This window comes from Palaemon carinicauda, chromosome 7 (assembly GCF_036898095.1).
Source record: "Palaemon carinicauda isolate YSFRI2023 chromosome 7, ASM3689809v2, whole genome shotgun sequence".
Taxonomy (NCBI): Eukaryota; Metazoa; Arthropoda; class Malacostraca; order Decapoda; family Palaemonidae; genus Palaemon; species Palaemon carinicauda.
Genome location: NC_090731.1, coordinates 10,918,098 through 10,934,729, shown reverse-complemented (window position 1 = coordinate 10,934,729; position 16,632 = coordinate 10,918,098). Strand labels below are relative to the sequence as shown.

General features: G+C 35.3%; 1 protein-coding gene across 1 annotated transcript in view; it reads left to right on the top strand.

Annotated features, from left to right (window-relative positions):
- Positions 1-8,916, top strand: part of Fic (FIC domain protein adenylyltransferase) — a 35,789-nt gene extending 26,873 nt beyond the window's left edge. Inside the window, exons 5-6 of the mRNA XM_068376550.1 lie at positions 2,192-2,401; positions 4,424-8,916. Coding sequence (XP_068232651.1) covers positions 2,192-2,401; positions 4,424-4,984 — 771 coding nt within the window. The 3' untranslated portion in view covers positions 4,985-8,916. The remainder of the gene's footprint in view (positions 1-2,191; positions 2,402-4,423) is intronic.
- Positions 8,917-16,632: the final 7,716 nt, after the last annotated feature.

Here is a 16,632-nt window from a genome sequence, read left to right as displayed (position 1 = left end):
TCATATTTTATCAGATTTTTTTAATACGAGAAGCTCATTCTCACTTGAATGAGAAAGACCGATGTTTGCTTAAGGTTAAGACGCACGAAGTTAGAGATATAGCAACCTCCGTGGCCTTCAAGCAAAATAAATCTCTGCAAAGTATTATGGACGGGACTTTTTGGAGAAACAAGTCAGTGTTCGCGTCATTTTACTTAAAAGATGTCCAGACTCTTTACGAGGACTGCTACACACTGGGTCCATTCGTTGCAGCGAGTGCAGTAGTGGGTGAGGGTTCTACCACTACACTTCCCTAATTCCAATATCCTTTTAATCTGTCTCTTGAAATGTTTTTAATATTGTTTTATGGGTTGTTTGGAAGGCTAAGAAGCCTTTCGCATCCTGATTGATTTGGCGGGTGGTCAAAGTCATTTCTTGAGAGCGCCCAGATTAGGGGTTTGATGAGGTCCTGTTGTATGGGTTGCAGCCCTTGATACTTCAGCTCCTGGGAGTCTGTCAGCATCCTAAGAGGATCGCTGGGCTCCGTGAGGAAGACAGACTTACAAGGCAGAGTAATCGTCTAAGTCAACTTCCTCACCAGGTACCTATTTATTTTGGTTTTGTTATATTGATAACTGCCAAAATGAAAAAACTCTTAGCTTATACGCTGTAAACATAATTAACTCTGGTCTCTACCCACCTCCTTGGGTTTGAATCAGCTATTATATATTCACCGGCTAAGTTAAATATTTAAAAATGATATTTTAATTATAAAATAAATTTTTGAATATACTTACCCGGTGAATATATAAATTAAATGACCCTCCCTTCCTCCCCAATAGAGACGCAGTGGGATGAGAAGAAATTGAAGGTTTTGTTTACATCCGAGAGTGGTATCTGGCCGACAGTTGGTGCTGGTGGGCACACCCGCAACTTGTATAGCGATCGCTCGCGAGTTTTTTTTTATGTATGTGTCTGTCGAGCAACAGAGTTGCAGCTATTATATATTCACCGGGTAAGTATATTCAAAAATTTATTTTATAATTAAAATATCATTTTAAATTTAAATTTGTTCGCAATTTAGTTACTTTATCCGTAACCTTGGAGATCAAATACCCCAGAAATTGAACAATTCAGTGATCGAACAAAATTTTAAAGAAATTTTTGGCCTGGAGATTGAACAAGAATTCGGAAGTCGAACAACCTGAAAGAATTTGTATATGTCAAGATGCTTGGACAAGACAAAAGACTTGTCCAAGACAAGGCAAATGACCCAGTCTACTTGTACCCCTCAGCCAATCAAGACCCTGAAAATATGGTAACTTTTGACATTGATGTAATTCACTAGTTTTTTTTAGTGTTTGTCTATACACAAGGGCTCCTATGACTACTGTAAACATTGGTAGTAGAAGTGATAAGCTTAAAAAGAAGGAACTAAGAGATGAAATAATGAAAAAGACAGACAAAGGTGTCCACACGACCAACATTTCTAGAGTTTAGTACAGTATACTAAAATAAAAATATCTGCATGAAGTTGAGAAATTGTTTCGAATTTGGATTAATGAAAAAAAGTTGGCTGTTGATATAGTGTTTCAGTGACAATCATATTTGAAAAGGTGACACATACGCTCTCTCTCTCTCTCTCTCTCTCTCTCTCTCTCTCTCTCTCTCTCTCTCTCTCTCTCTCTCTCTCTCTCTCTCTCTCTCTCTCTCTCTCTCTCTCTCTCACTATAGTGTTAATAGTACACCTGAAGAGAATAATCATTCAAAAGCAGAAGCTTTGCCCCTATTGTAGAAAAACCCAAATCTAGTATAAAAATTCACATTAATGCCATGATAGGGATAACAGGCAAGAAATGTGTGTGGTTATAGTGCAACTCCTTACTGTGCTCATTATCTTGCTATAGTAACTCATTAATTCTTGATTTCAAGTAGTAGAAATATTATTATTTAAGGTAATATAGTGCTGTAAATGTAGGTCATGTGCTAACCTACTGCAAAATTCTTATGTAAAAATATGGATGGAGTGCGATCGCTACTGTCATTTCCTTGTGTTAAGTTGTAATGAAAAATTTACGTTATAAAACATTGATTTTGTGATTTATTGTGTAAACTTTTTCTTGTTGCTTCAATTTAAAATAATTAGATGATATCCTCTTGATTCATATACTGTATGGAAAAAGCACAAAGTTAAATGAATTTCTGTTTACAGGTATATGTCAGCAATCATATCCCACCTCCCCCAACGCATTTGGAGCTGCTCTTAGAAGATTTTGTGTCCTGGCTAAACTCAGCCGTAGCCCAGAACATGCACCCAATCAAATATGCTGCATTGGCTCATTATAAATTAGTTTTCATACATCCATTTTCAGATGGAAATGGAAGAACAGCTAGGCTTCTCATGAACTTTTTGTTAATGCAGGTAAGGTTTTTAATTTTTTTTTTTTTTTTGTAGTGTTTAGGATATTACATACATACACTATTCATATTTATAAAAGACCTTTTGAATTCTACAAGTATTTTAACTTGACATGAATGGAGACACCAAGTGCTCAATTATATGGTAAAAGGAGGGAAATAATAGTTAAGATAACAGAAGATATCTGCTTTATTTGGGGGAGCTCCTTCTTGTGCTATCTGCTAAAAGATCTTATTTGGTGATTGTTGTACTGTATTCTTAGCGAACGTACATACAGTACTAAGTTCTCTGTACCATCTTCACTTTATTGTTCCCAAGTTCATCTTTATAACCACCATTAATTTTCTGCATTATTGTTATGTTTTCATCTGATTACCCTTTATTTGTAAATTTGTTTTTTTATGGCTTTGGGCATGGATGTTAATATAACCAGTATTTTATGTAGTGGATCATTTCTTTCAATCCACTCAATTAATTAAATTGACCTTCGCTACATATCTGTTATGCATTCTTTTCTTAATTTACACAAGTGACTTTATTTTGTATTGTTATTGTTACAAATCTACACAAGTGACAGTAATTTGTGTCATTACTACTACAGTTTGTTTTAATTTCTATTTAGTTTAGACTACTGTATAGGGAATTTTTATCAAGAGTTACCTGGTATTACAAATAGTAGGGATATAGTGGAAAGAGTCGGTGTCAGGAAGGGTTTCAGGTACGATAGAATCAGTCATCTCAGATGGCATAAGCCTAGGGCCACCCCTCTTGCCCGGTGATGACACCATGCAATACAAAACAAAAGAGATCCCATGATGTTTAAGGCACTACCTTAAAGACATAAGCTTCCAATACAGACATGGGGGACAATCACAAAATAAAGTTGAAATCAGACACCACTTCAATGGAAACCAGCAAGGTTAGCAAATCTATTGTCCTCTATTCAACCCTTGGGAAATGACATGGTCAATCAACATACACCATTCAAGTCCACTCACATTTTGTATCCCTATTTTAAGTTGTGGTCATTAGTAGTGCTGTCCTCCAAACAATTTTGCTTCTCCCCATCTCATCACCACAAAATCCCCTCTGGAAAAGTGGCTGTGAGGGATTTGTAAGGTTTGGGGGTGGTACACTTCATGCAACAACAGAAGATTTTAAGGATGTAGTGCAGGTAAACAGAAACCTTTAAAGAAGAGATTTATATACATTTTCTAATGGAAATACTTTTGATATTTCTTTAAAAGGAAGATAACTCTTGGCATTTCTCAATTTACAGAATAGTGCTTAGGAACTATTGTTTATGATTGCATCACAATTTGATCAGAGTAGGGGGCTCCTGTAAAGAATATTATGTGATATTCAGTTGGAAGACATTTTTTATCAGATTTCACTTAATTTAAAAGAAAAAGAGGCACCACTTTTTGTTACACTGTAAGGCATGATCAACAAATTGGGACATAGTCTCTTTCACAAAGACATATTGTTTTGGGATTTTTGTCAGATTTTGAAGCTATTACAGAGGCATTTTGTAATTTTTTCAAAGAGAATGATGAAGATACATTTTTTTTTTAATTTCTTGATGGTTTACTCTGAAGTTAGTACAGTATTACATGTATATTTTGAAAATTTTAATGTGACGTCTGAATTATTAGTTTTGGTAGTATGGTGAGCGCTACCTAAATTCATTATTTTTCTGTTTAATGGAAGTCATCAGTCCCAATCTTTTTAACTTGTTTTATATTTCTTTTTTTTTTTAACAATATTTTTCAATTTATATTAATAGAATTTTGTTTTGATTGCTACCCAGCTATGGTGTTTGAAAGCTTTTCTGTACTTTTAACATTAGAGTTTTATTTAAGTTATGGAAATTATTTTGCATAATTTCCATTTCTTTAATTGAAAATTAGTCTCAATTATATAGTATACCGATATTTTTTGATTTGGAAGAACAAATTTCTTATCAAATGAAAGTAAAATGTGAAATCTACTGCGCTACATAATGGTCTTTTACCTGATTTTCAGGCTGGGTATCCTCCAGTTATTATAAGAAAACAAGACCGAATGATGTACTATGACTGCTTGCAATTAGCAAATCAAGGGGACACAAGGCCTTTTGTTCGATTTATCGCTCACTGTGCTGAAAAGACGCTGGATGTGTACCTGTGGGCCACAAAGGAAATGTTACCCAAAATTGGACAAAACTTTGATTCGCATTCAAAGAAGAACAATTGGGATTCCACACCTAAACACGAAGACAAGCTTGAGGAGCCTGCAGACGAAATTTTGTATGATAATGTTATAGAAGAGGATGTGGAGTTTGATAACACAGCACCTAATTGGGGACTAGAGGACCATTTTATTGATGAATCTTCTCGACAGAGAAGCAAAAAGAACTATAACGAAGATGATTTATTAAAGGATGATATGAATAACAATGATTATAGTTATAAAGACCAAATGTGGTTTGGAGAGGAGGAAGATAAAGGTACAGTGCATAGAACAGACCGATATAGCAAACTTTTGGACGAGGAAGATTTGTTTGAAAGAGAAATATTGAACAGTCAAGATAATGAACAAAGGTAATAAAGTTGAAAAGTATCTTTTGTGTAATCTGTGATAGTACAATGTACAGGTTGATATTATTTGCAAAGATAATATGCGTATACTGTATTTTACAGTGATTTCTGACGAGCCTAATTTATGTGAATATTTATTTATGATTATTTTATGGTATATTTTTTATCTTAAGTCATCTCATGCCAATTTTATGCATAAAATGGCCAGTAATTTTACTCTGTATTTTTACAATATTCAACGAATTTTTATTTTTTAAATCTTATATTTTCTCACATATTAATTGATTAGTTTCAGTTATCAACCAGACCCAGTTGTAAAATAGTGTTAATGGAAAAGAAAAAAAATACAGGTCAGGTATTTTATCTTTACTTCTGAAGTGTATTTCTAGAGAACATTCTATTACACGTAGTATACCAGGATACACAATAAACCAGAGTACAGTTTCAAAATTTGAGTTAAACTTCTTTTATAACTTTAAATCTTGAGGTAAATCCAGAGAAAAACCAGCGAAATTCACACACAACACAAAATATGGTTAACAAACTGCGTGCTATTTAAGGAGTGATGTCACTGGCGTGGGTTGTCTAGTAGTAGTACGAGGTCGAATGGCACCTCGCTGTTCGGGGATTTTGACAGGAGAAATCTAAATGGTGGGAGGCCTCTGGTTGTGATTTATCGCGCCCCAGTATTATACCGACACCTTATACAGTTGAGCGAGCTGGGTTCGACCTGGCATTCCCATGCAATTTTTTCTCTGGTAATATATAGCAGTTATATACCTTAGAAATGGTGCTTTAGGAGCATTTCACTGGCCGACACGTGTCTCTCACCTAGAAATAGATTTTTCCTTCGTCAAAGTCCCTTTTATAACTTTAAATTCTGTGATGCGCAGTGTGAAGACGGCAAATACGATAAATTTTCATAATCTGGTGATGCTTTGCATCTTTCTCAATGCTTTGGTTATATGATGCATTATATTTCTTAATGTCTACATATCATAAATTGTTAGTGTTATAGTTGATTGAAGATTTAGTAGTACATTTTATATACATTTCTGTAAACACAAATTGTTTGGCATTTTAGCTTGTGGAATGATCATAACCTAAACCAGAAGTAATTTTAAGAAAATATTGAATCCAATTGATTGGTTATGAATGCATTGTGCCATTTGTTCCTACACATATACAAACCTTTGTGCTTTTATTAGGAGTATGATTTTAGCAAATCTATAAACTTGGCTGTTAGTATTATAACAATGATAGTTACTGGTGAGTAGCTGGGGAAGGACGTTCCCCCATGCCATCTCACTGAGAAGCCACTTTGACTTCAGCCAAAGTAGTACGCATATAGGTGTACTCTCGATAAAAACAATATGTATATTAATTCCTATTAACCCGTTTACCCCCAAAGGACGTACTGGTACGTTTCACAAAACACATCCCTTTACCCCCATGGACGTACCGGTACGTCCTTGCAAAAAAATGCTATAAAAAATTCTTTTTTCATATTTTTAATAATTTTTTGAGAAAATTCAGGCATTTTCTAAGAGAATGAGACCAACCTGACCTCTCTATGACAAAAATTAAGGCTGTTAGAGCAATTTAAAAAATATATACTGCAAAAGGTGCTGGGGAAAAAATAACCCCGTGGGGGTTAAGGGTTGGAAATTTCCAAAGAGCCTGGAGGTAAAAGGGTTAAGATATATTTTCCTTTGTGACCACCCGTCTTCGTCAGTAACCTAGCTCTATCTCCTCAGACTCAGGTGATAGGAAGAGATTGGTGTTGACACTCTTACTACTCATAAGGACCGAACGTTTAGGCATTCTTGGATTTTAAACCAGCCAGTTTAGTTATAGGAACTTCCTCCTTTCCAAGGATAGATCTTCTATTAAAGGACAAATCCTTCAAGTTATATTTCCAACCTCATACACCTCGTAAGTTCTAGGTGAAGGTCAAAGTGGATTCTCAGCGACCTAATTGGGGGCGGGACATTCCCCGGTACCTGTCAGTAACCATCAACACCTTGTTTTAGATGTTGGCAGCTAAGTTTCCAGCTTTGTTGAAATCGTTTACTCCTATCAAAGAACTCGGGGGTTTGCATGGTAAGGAAAAGAAAAATAAATTGCTTTGAAAAGTTTGTGATTTTGTTTCTTACGAAAATGCCATTTTGTTTTTATAAGATATCTTTTTCTTTAGTTGGACCAAGAGTTTATACTGTAATGCAATGATTTTACCAAGATGTTTCTTTCTTGCACAAAAAACCTTCGGTGTACCTGAATACATAGCATTTAATTATTTTATCTTTAATCTGGTTTTATATTATTCAGCTTTAATAATTTATGCAGTTTTAAGGCATTTAATTTGTAGCTCAGATCATTAAGTTATATTTACTAATAGTAACAATTCATTAACTAAGCAGATATTTGACATCTATATTGAAATATAAATTATGTGATACCCATGTAGAATAGTAAGTACTTTTCTCAACTATGTAGTTATTCCTTCAATTTGTGGGATGTAGTAGTTTTTAAATCTTCTTTGGAAAACTTACGATTGCCATACAGACTAGATACCTATTATTTTACCTTATGCAAGTGCATATGTTTAAAGGTGTACCGCCAACCAAAATTTTATCACTATTCATGGTGAACTTTGTGATGACTGGGGAGCGATCCCCAATATGGGATAAGATATTGTTAATTTTTTTTTTAAGAACAAACTTTATATTAGAGTAAATCGAATTAAACATTTTAACTCTTCTGATTCAATTACACATTAATAATAGCTATGAGGTCTCTGTTTTACCTGTGTAAACATTACAATGTAGTCGGGTTTAAACTACACGCATAATTGATATCATCATAAACATTTATAGGTGCTAAGTAACCAAAATAGGTTTCAGTACCTGTCTTTATGTTGTAGACATACATACATACATATACCAAGGCACTTCCCCCAATTTTGGGGGGTAGCCGACATCAACAAATGAAACAAAACAAAAAGGGGAGCTCTACTCTCTACGTTCCTCCCAGCCTGACAAGGGACTCAATCGAGTTCAGCTGGTACTGCTAGGGTGCCACAGCCCACCCTCCCCCATTATCCACCATAGATGAAGCTTCATAATGCTGAATCCCCTACTGATGCTACCTCCGCGGTCATCTAAGGCACCGGAGGAAGCAGCAGGTTCTACCGGAACTGCGTCACAATCACTCACCATTCATTCCTATTTCTAGCACGCTCTCTTGCCTCTCTCACATCTATCCTCCTATCACCCAGAGCTTTCTTCACTCCATCCATCCACCCAAACCTTGGCCTTCCTCTTGTACTTCTCCCATCAACTCTTGCATTCATCACCTTTAGCAGACAGCCATTTTCCATTCTCTCAACATGGCCAAACCACCTCAACACATTCATATCCACTCTAGCTGCTAACTCATTTCTTACACCCGTTCTCACCCTCACCACTTCGTTCCTAACCCTATCTACTCGAGATACACCAGCCATACTCCTTAGACACTTCATCTCAAACACATTCAATTTCTCTCTCTCCATCACTTTCTTTCCCCACAACTCCGATCCATACATCACAGTTGGTACAATCTCTTTCTCATATAGAACTCTCTTTACTTTCATGCCCAACCCTCTATTTTTTACTACTCCCTTAACTGCCCCCAACACTTTGCAACCTTCATTCACTCTGTGACGTACATCTGCTTCCACTCCACCATTTGCTGCAACAACAGACCCCAAGTACTGAAACTGATCCACCTCCTCAAGTAACTCTCCATTCAACATGACATTCAACCTTGCACCACCTTCCCTTCTCGTACATCTCATAACCTTACTCTTACCCACATTAACTCTCAACTTCCTTCTCTCACACACCCTTCCAAATTCTGTCACTTGTCGGTCAAGCTTCTCTTCTGTGTCTGCAACCATTACAGTATCATCCGCAAACAACAACTGATTTACCTCCCGTTCATGGTCATTCTCGTCTACCAGTTTTAATCCTCGTCCAAGCACTTGAGCATTCACCTCTCTCACCACTCCATCAACATACAAGTTAAACAACCAAGGCGACATCACACATCCCTGTCTCAGCCCCACTCTCACCGGAAACCAATCACTCACTTCATTTCCTATTCTAACACATGCTGTACTACCTTTGTAGAAACTTTTCACTGCTTGCAACAACCTTCCACCAACTCCATATAACCTCATCACATTCCACATTGCTTCCCTATCAACTCGATCACATGCTTTGTAGACGTAATCTAATTTAATAAACTGAGGTTTTTCTTTTTAAAGGGTTAGATCTATGAATTAACTCTACTCCCTTCAATCCTGTTCTCTACCTCTCTGAACTCATTTGAGTGCTTTATTGCCTCCTTTATCACTCTTATCCATGGAATCCTAAAGGTTTATCCTTTCTGATTGACCGTTTCTCATCTCTTCGCCTTTCTTGTCTAAACTATTTTACTTTTTTTTTAGATCACAGTCTTTCTTCAGCTACCAGACACCACATCTTTCCACTAATTCAATTATTTGCTATTCAATCTTTCCACCGATTCTAATTGTGAATCTCTGTGTCCTAGAGTAATTTCTTTTTTTACCTCTACCCAATTTTCTTTGTCAGCATCTATGTTTCTTCAACATAAGAGTAATACAAGATTCATGTACTTCTTTGTAAGTCTTGTTTCTCTGTTAATGGGACATTGTTTTTGACTAGTAGTCTAGCTAACTTTCAATTTCATCCATGAATGCATAAAGTAGTGTACTAAACAGTACTGTACTGTACTGAAGTTATTACCTTTTTCCTTCCACTTTAATATTACAGTGTTATCATTTTTTGACTTTTTCTTATGGAATTGTTATTGATGGAACGTCAGTTATCAGTCTTCATCCTTCTTAAGCTCTCAGAATTTGCAGAAACTTAATTGTTAGATACCTTAGGGAATACAATAGTATTTTTCTTCAAATAGTTTTGTCCTTTTTAAGTCTTTCTGAATTTTCCATCTATATGTCAGAAACTATTTAAACGGTCTTTAAGCTTAAGAATTGGATGCTATTTTCAAGGTTCTGTTGTTTAGGTAATTTTGACCTTGCTTTATTTCTCAAGGTCACAGGTCAACAAAAATGATAAGGAATTTTACTAATTGTATGTGACCTTGATATACATACTGCATCAATGAAAACTCAAAACCTTTAGTCTTTGAAAAAGATAAAAGCTGCTACTTCAACATAATTATATTTGTAAAGGTTTAAGGTTTAAAAGCTGCTCATGAATGGCAGAGGCAAGGGACAGTGACATTGTCCTAGCAAGCAGGACAATGCCCTAAAAGACTGACCATATATTATATGATCAGCGCCCAAGCCCCCTCTCCAGCCAAGTTAGCACCAGGGAGGGCCAGGCAATGGCTGTTGATGACTTGGCTAATAGACCTATAGGCTCCCCCAAATCCCCTATCCTCAGCTAGCAAGGATGGCAAGGTTGCAGACACTAAAGGAACTATTGAGTCTACGCGGGACTCGAACCCCTGTCTGGTGATCACCAGGCAGAGATGATACCAATCAGGCCACAACAACACCTAAAGGTTTTACAGTATTAAGAAAAAAATAAGAGAGACACTTTTTTATTAGAAAATTAGCAGAATATAGTACTGAAAGACACACAGTCCCATGAAAATAAAATGTTATCATCAATCATTTGATTGTTTACACAATAGGGAAAACATTACCAGCATAATGATAGTGAAGAAATTTAGCTCAGGATTATTTATGATGTCATAAGAAAAGGATAATTTCATCATTTTTTTCTGCTATTCTTATATTTAGATCGTAATCCGTACCTCAGCCTCAGAACTTCTTCGTTTCCCTTGTTCAATTATTTGTTATTTAATCCTCTTAATACACTAAAGCCATGTTCTAAGCATTTGAAATCACTTGTTCAAGATCTATATGCTATTTTTTTTTAATAAGATATTTTCTTGTGCCAGTAGTTTAACAATGTCTTTACACTTCATTTGTGCTAGTGCCATTTTATTTTCTATTCTATTTTAATACTCTGTAAAGGCTATGCCTCACCCCAGAACCTGAACCTGAATACTTCAAGTTCCAATATGTTACCAGGAACATTTTCTGTACCTTATCTCTTTTTGACAAATTTAGGGGAAGAGGTATTATTGACCACCTCATGTCCTTTATAAAAGAATCTGCTTTTAACAAAATTCAAGTGATTAATTTTTGTATATTTCTTTATAATCCCAGAAGACTGTAAATAATTATATTTTTTATGAACTACTTATGTATCTACCAGCTGAACTCGGTTGAGTCCCTTGTCAGGCTGGGAGGAACGTAGAGAGGAGACGTCCCCTTTTTTCTTTCATTTGTTTGATGTCGGCTACCCCCCAAAATTGGGGGAAGTGCCTTGGTATATGTATGTATGTATGTGCTCTCATATTTTAAGTTTTGCTACAGTACTTGTCATTCATAATATAGATTCATCTGTATTTTCTATAATATTGAGTGGCCTCACCAGCCCAGTACTGGACTACCTTTTCTGTCAGTATTGTGTCTTTTATATCCATTCTTGTCACCAAAATCATTGTTTTGCAGAAATTGGTATTTACTATTAGATATTCCATTCATCCATCTTTAACTATTTACCAACCTCTTCCTCAATCCACTGTTTAGCAGTTTCCTCAATATCTATGATAAACAAAACACCTGGTGCTGATCTTTGATTTATACCAAAACTGATCTAAATTAGACAATATGGTTACCTGTCTTCAGTCTACATGTATTCGTGGGTAATATCATTAGCTTAATAAATACAGTGTTATCTTCTTACTTATCAAAATCCCCTCCCAATGTCCATAAATAAATTAAATAATTTACTTTTTTCCAGTCTTATTCATTATCAGGATACCTTATATTATGGCCTGCTACTTCTTGTACTTTTTATCTTCCGAATTGCTCTTTTAACTTGTTTAGTTGTCTCAGTCTATTAGTGCCCCAACATGCAATCATAAAGTTGCCCATATTAATTCTCATTCTGTTGGTTCTAAAGGGTTATGGGATCTTTGTTGTATTCCTTCCTTTCAAAATTTAATTTCATCATTTCATCTCCTATGTTTTGCCCTTTCACATCATCTCTTTTCCTCCATTTGCCTATCCTGAACTTTGTTTATTTTCCTCTGCAATGTTGCTTCAGATTTCGTGCCTCCAAATCATCCTCTTAGCCTGTCTGTCTGTACAGATTGCCTTACCTTGTGTAAGACACAGGCTCTTGCCGTTGGACAGCCCGTAAATATTCCTCTTACCTTTTAGGACCCTTCTTTTCCTCAAACTCTTCCTTGGTTGTCATGTGCTATATTTGAGAGGGTCTCTATTGTTCTTCTAACTGCTCTATGTACATTTTGCATTCACCACCATACTTCTGATTCTTCCCCTGTCACAAAACAACTATAGTCTATTTCCTTTAGCGAGTCATATTTGCACCGACTCGCAGCGGTGCCCTTTTAGCTCGGAAAAGTTTCCTGATCGCTGATTGGTTAGAATTATCTCGTCCAACCAATCAGCGATCAGGAAACTTTTCCGAGCTAAAAGGGCACCGCTGCGAGTCGGTGCAAATCTGCATCGCTAAAAGAAATGGACTATAGTATTGCCTTTTTATGTTTCTTCCCACCTTGCTCACCTTCTAGTTAGTGGTGTTGTGTTTACCAGCCAAACTCGGCTGAATCCCTCGTCAGGCTGGGAGGATTAGAGAGAGAAAAGGTCCCCTTTTGTTCCCTTGTTTGATGTCTACCACCACCCAAAATTTGGGAAATGCCTTGGTAAATAGAATAGACCATTATTTAATTTCTTCATATGGATTTTACTTTTGCAATTGCATACCCTTTTATTTTATAGCTTTTGGGTACCTCTGGACTCTAGCCCACAAGTACACATCCTTTGTTCAGTTACTGTGTTACAAGTCTATACCGTCTCCTTGATTTTCCTACTGTCCCTCATAGTCGACTCATTTGGCATGTTATAGCACTAAATTTTTTTTTTTCATCTTATTAATGCTTCTCTTTTAATAACAGATCGGCATTTCATTTTATTTACTCTGTTGCCACTGACTGACATTATTGAAGTGTGCTTTAGAAATTCAGACTAAAAATCTTAAAAAAAAAAAAATAATCATGGAATAATGAATTAACATGAGAATATAACAAAAGCTCATCTCCAATTATGATATATAATAAGCTTTTAAAAATTAATATAGATGTCATCAAAATATGATGAACCTTGCTTGATACTTCCGATGGTTATATGGTTAGTTCAGTGAAAAGTCATTGGGCTACAGATATGTCAGTAGCCCTGAGAAATTGAACTTGTTGAAAATAAAATCTTGTAGGAATATGTTTTAATTAGAATAGAGTTCCTTCAATTTATAAATATTTACTGAGATACTCATCAGATTACCAAGCTGATAACTTAAGAACTGAGATATGTTAAAACCTAGGTGTTAATACATTAATAACTCTCCATAGTCTTTTAATATAAAAAATAAATATTTAACTACGGAAAGATACAAAAATAAAGGAAAGGAAATTCTCATGTTAGGTTAAATAAAAAGAAATTAATGGAAAATATATGATTACAGATCGAGAAGTATGACCACCTTGGATGAGCATTTTCCTGAGAAAATAAACATTTGATTCCTTAAAATCTTGAAACCTATTGAAAGGTTCGATGGACATTTTCATATTAAATTCTAATCACATTTAATACATTTGAATATTTAGTTCTATAAGAGATATTCTAATGTTGATTGTAACAGGTATTAGAAACAAGCAGAATATGCATTTTCAGAGTGAATATTTAATAACTACTCATGATAACGATGCTAATTTTTGAAAGGCATTAACTTGTGCCAAAAAATAACTACGTAAGGGGGTCGACAAAGGTGGTGGAAAATCAATGAAAGTGCATGAAGGGAGGCTGAGATGGTATGGACACCTGATGAGGAGAGATGAGGACCACGTTGGGAGACATACTATGGAGATGGAGGTTCAGGGAAGAAGAGGGAGACCAAGAAAGAGATGGAGGGACTGTGTGAGAGGAGACTTAAATTGTATACAGAACACGCTTTGGAGCCTAAATTGGTAAGTACATTCAAATTGCCTGTCCTGCATAGGGTTTTCCAGCCAAATATAACCTCAGATATTTTTTACTTACAAAAGTGTATGTCACTGTATTTCAGAAATAACTAAAATCAGCACACACTATGGTTGCCTAAAAATTGGTTTATGATACTATTTTAGATTAATCTAAAATTCATGTATTAAAAGATAAGGTTCAAAGTATACCAACTGATGTTAAAGATACTCTAACCAGAGAAGTATCATTTTACTGCACCAATTTGCATTAGATTACTCACTTTCCCTGATTAACTGCTGCAGAGAACATTCATAGATATTCAGCCATCACTCGTGCAGTTCCTTTCGAAAAGCCTTAAGCTTGGAGAAGATGCTGGATAGTCAGCTTATAGGTGTACTACACAAATTGTTGGTCCTGTGAAAGTCCGGCTGACAAAGAATGTTGGTCTATATGAGTAGTTCTCTCCGGACTTGGGCTAAATCCTAATCAATTGTGATACCACTTGGCATGAGGTCATTTGGGAGTAACCCAGGTCATCCTTCAGCATGGTGTAATAAGCACTCTGTTGACCAGCTTGTGAATCAGGCTAAACGATTGGAAAGCGGTTGCGTCCAGGTGATCCCATGGGTGTTGGAAGCCATCCCTAAACAGCTCATGAGTATAGAGCAAAGGAACAAAACCCCTGGAGTTTAATGTTTAGCCGTCTAGTGTACAGGAGAATTCCCATTGGTCCTCAATGGAAGAAGTTTCTCCGCAATGCAAGCATGTAGACCAACCCGATCTTACAACCTGCCCATGGCGACAAAGTGTGTCTGCTGGTACTGTGCATTAATCTTGGCCTGAGTACATTTGGCTGACCAATGTACAGCATGGAAAGACTTTGTTATCTTGCAAAGGGGTAGCAAATCTGCCCCTTGTTGACGTATCTTACTACTGTGCATTGCTCATCAACACTTAGTAAGTGCCACCACATATGGATCACCATGCTGAGGCCATTCAGTGACATGGTGCAACATTACCGTTGCTATATGGTGTAAAAGTTAAAAAGAGGTTAGACAACAAGTTGAAAGAAGAAGCAGGAACAGGGGAAGGGGTATACTGCAAAAATCATAAAACCTAGCCTACACTAAACCAATACTGTAGGTACAGCCTACTGTCGAAGCTAACCACCCCCAATGAGGGATTCCCTCTGATTCGTATAGAAGAGATAACATCTTTTAGCTCTCTTTTATGTAATGACAGAAGAAATAATGGAAATTTGCGGGGTTTTTTTTTTAAATAAATTTAGTGTATTCAAATCCCAAAGGTAACCTACATTTCATTGCATACATAACACAAATATTCCTATCTCCCTTGATTCACTCAAGTTTTAAGGTGAGAAGAGATAATTTCCATTACACAGTACACACTGCATCAGAGGGACAAATGGCCAAAATTTGGGAAGGATATCCAATAGCTTACAAGCAATTTCCTTAATTTTCATTTAAAATAAAACGATGTTCACACACACACACACACACACACACACACACACACATATATATATATATATATATATATATATATATATATATATATATATATATATATATATATATATATATACACACACACACACACACATATATATATATATATATATATATATATATATATATATATATATATATATATATATATATATATATATATATATATATATACACACACACACACCCACACACACACACACACACACACATATATATATATATATATATATATATATATATATATATATATATATATATATATATATATATATATATATATATATATATATATATATATACACACACACACACACACACATATATATATATATATATATATATATATATATATATATATATATATATATATATATATATATATATATATATTATTTGAACGGATACGTTCATTGCCACACTGATTCAATTATAGGATATCTATTGATTTAACATTCAATGCCACAATCCAAATCCGGTAAGGCTATTCAAGGTTGAAGAATATATTTTTATTAAGCATTATTATAATGTAAGGAAGTAATTCTACAGGGGCCTATTTTATTTAATGGTCAAAATTCGTTATGGGAATAGTCACCACTCAAAAATGAAAAAAAAATTATAGTGTAGTTTTTTTTTTTTTTGTCTTTTGATTACTCTTGAAAGTCGGGAATTTTAGGGGAAAAGAAATTTGCCTTTCACAATGTTCTAACAATGAAGTGTTTATCCGACTTTACCGTGATTAATTATGCACACTACGAGCAGAATATTGTTCTAATTAGGCCTACAGTCACATGCACTACAAATCGGGCAGGAAATTTGTTATATTCTGCAAGTTGACTTTCTTTGGTGGTGAACTGGTATCAAGCTGGTAATGTAATACAGTGTTGCCAGCTATGGAAGTTTATCCCTAAATTTGGGGATTTTGGGTCTGATTGGGATATTCTGTACAATTCCTATGAAGAAGAAATAAAGATGAGT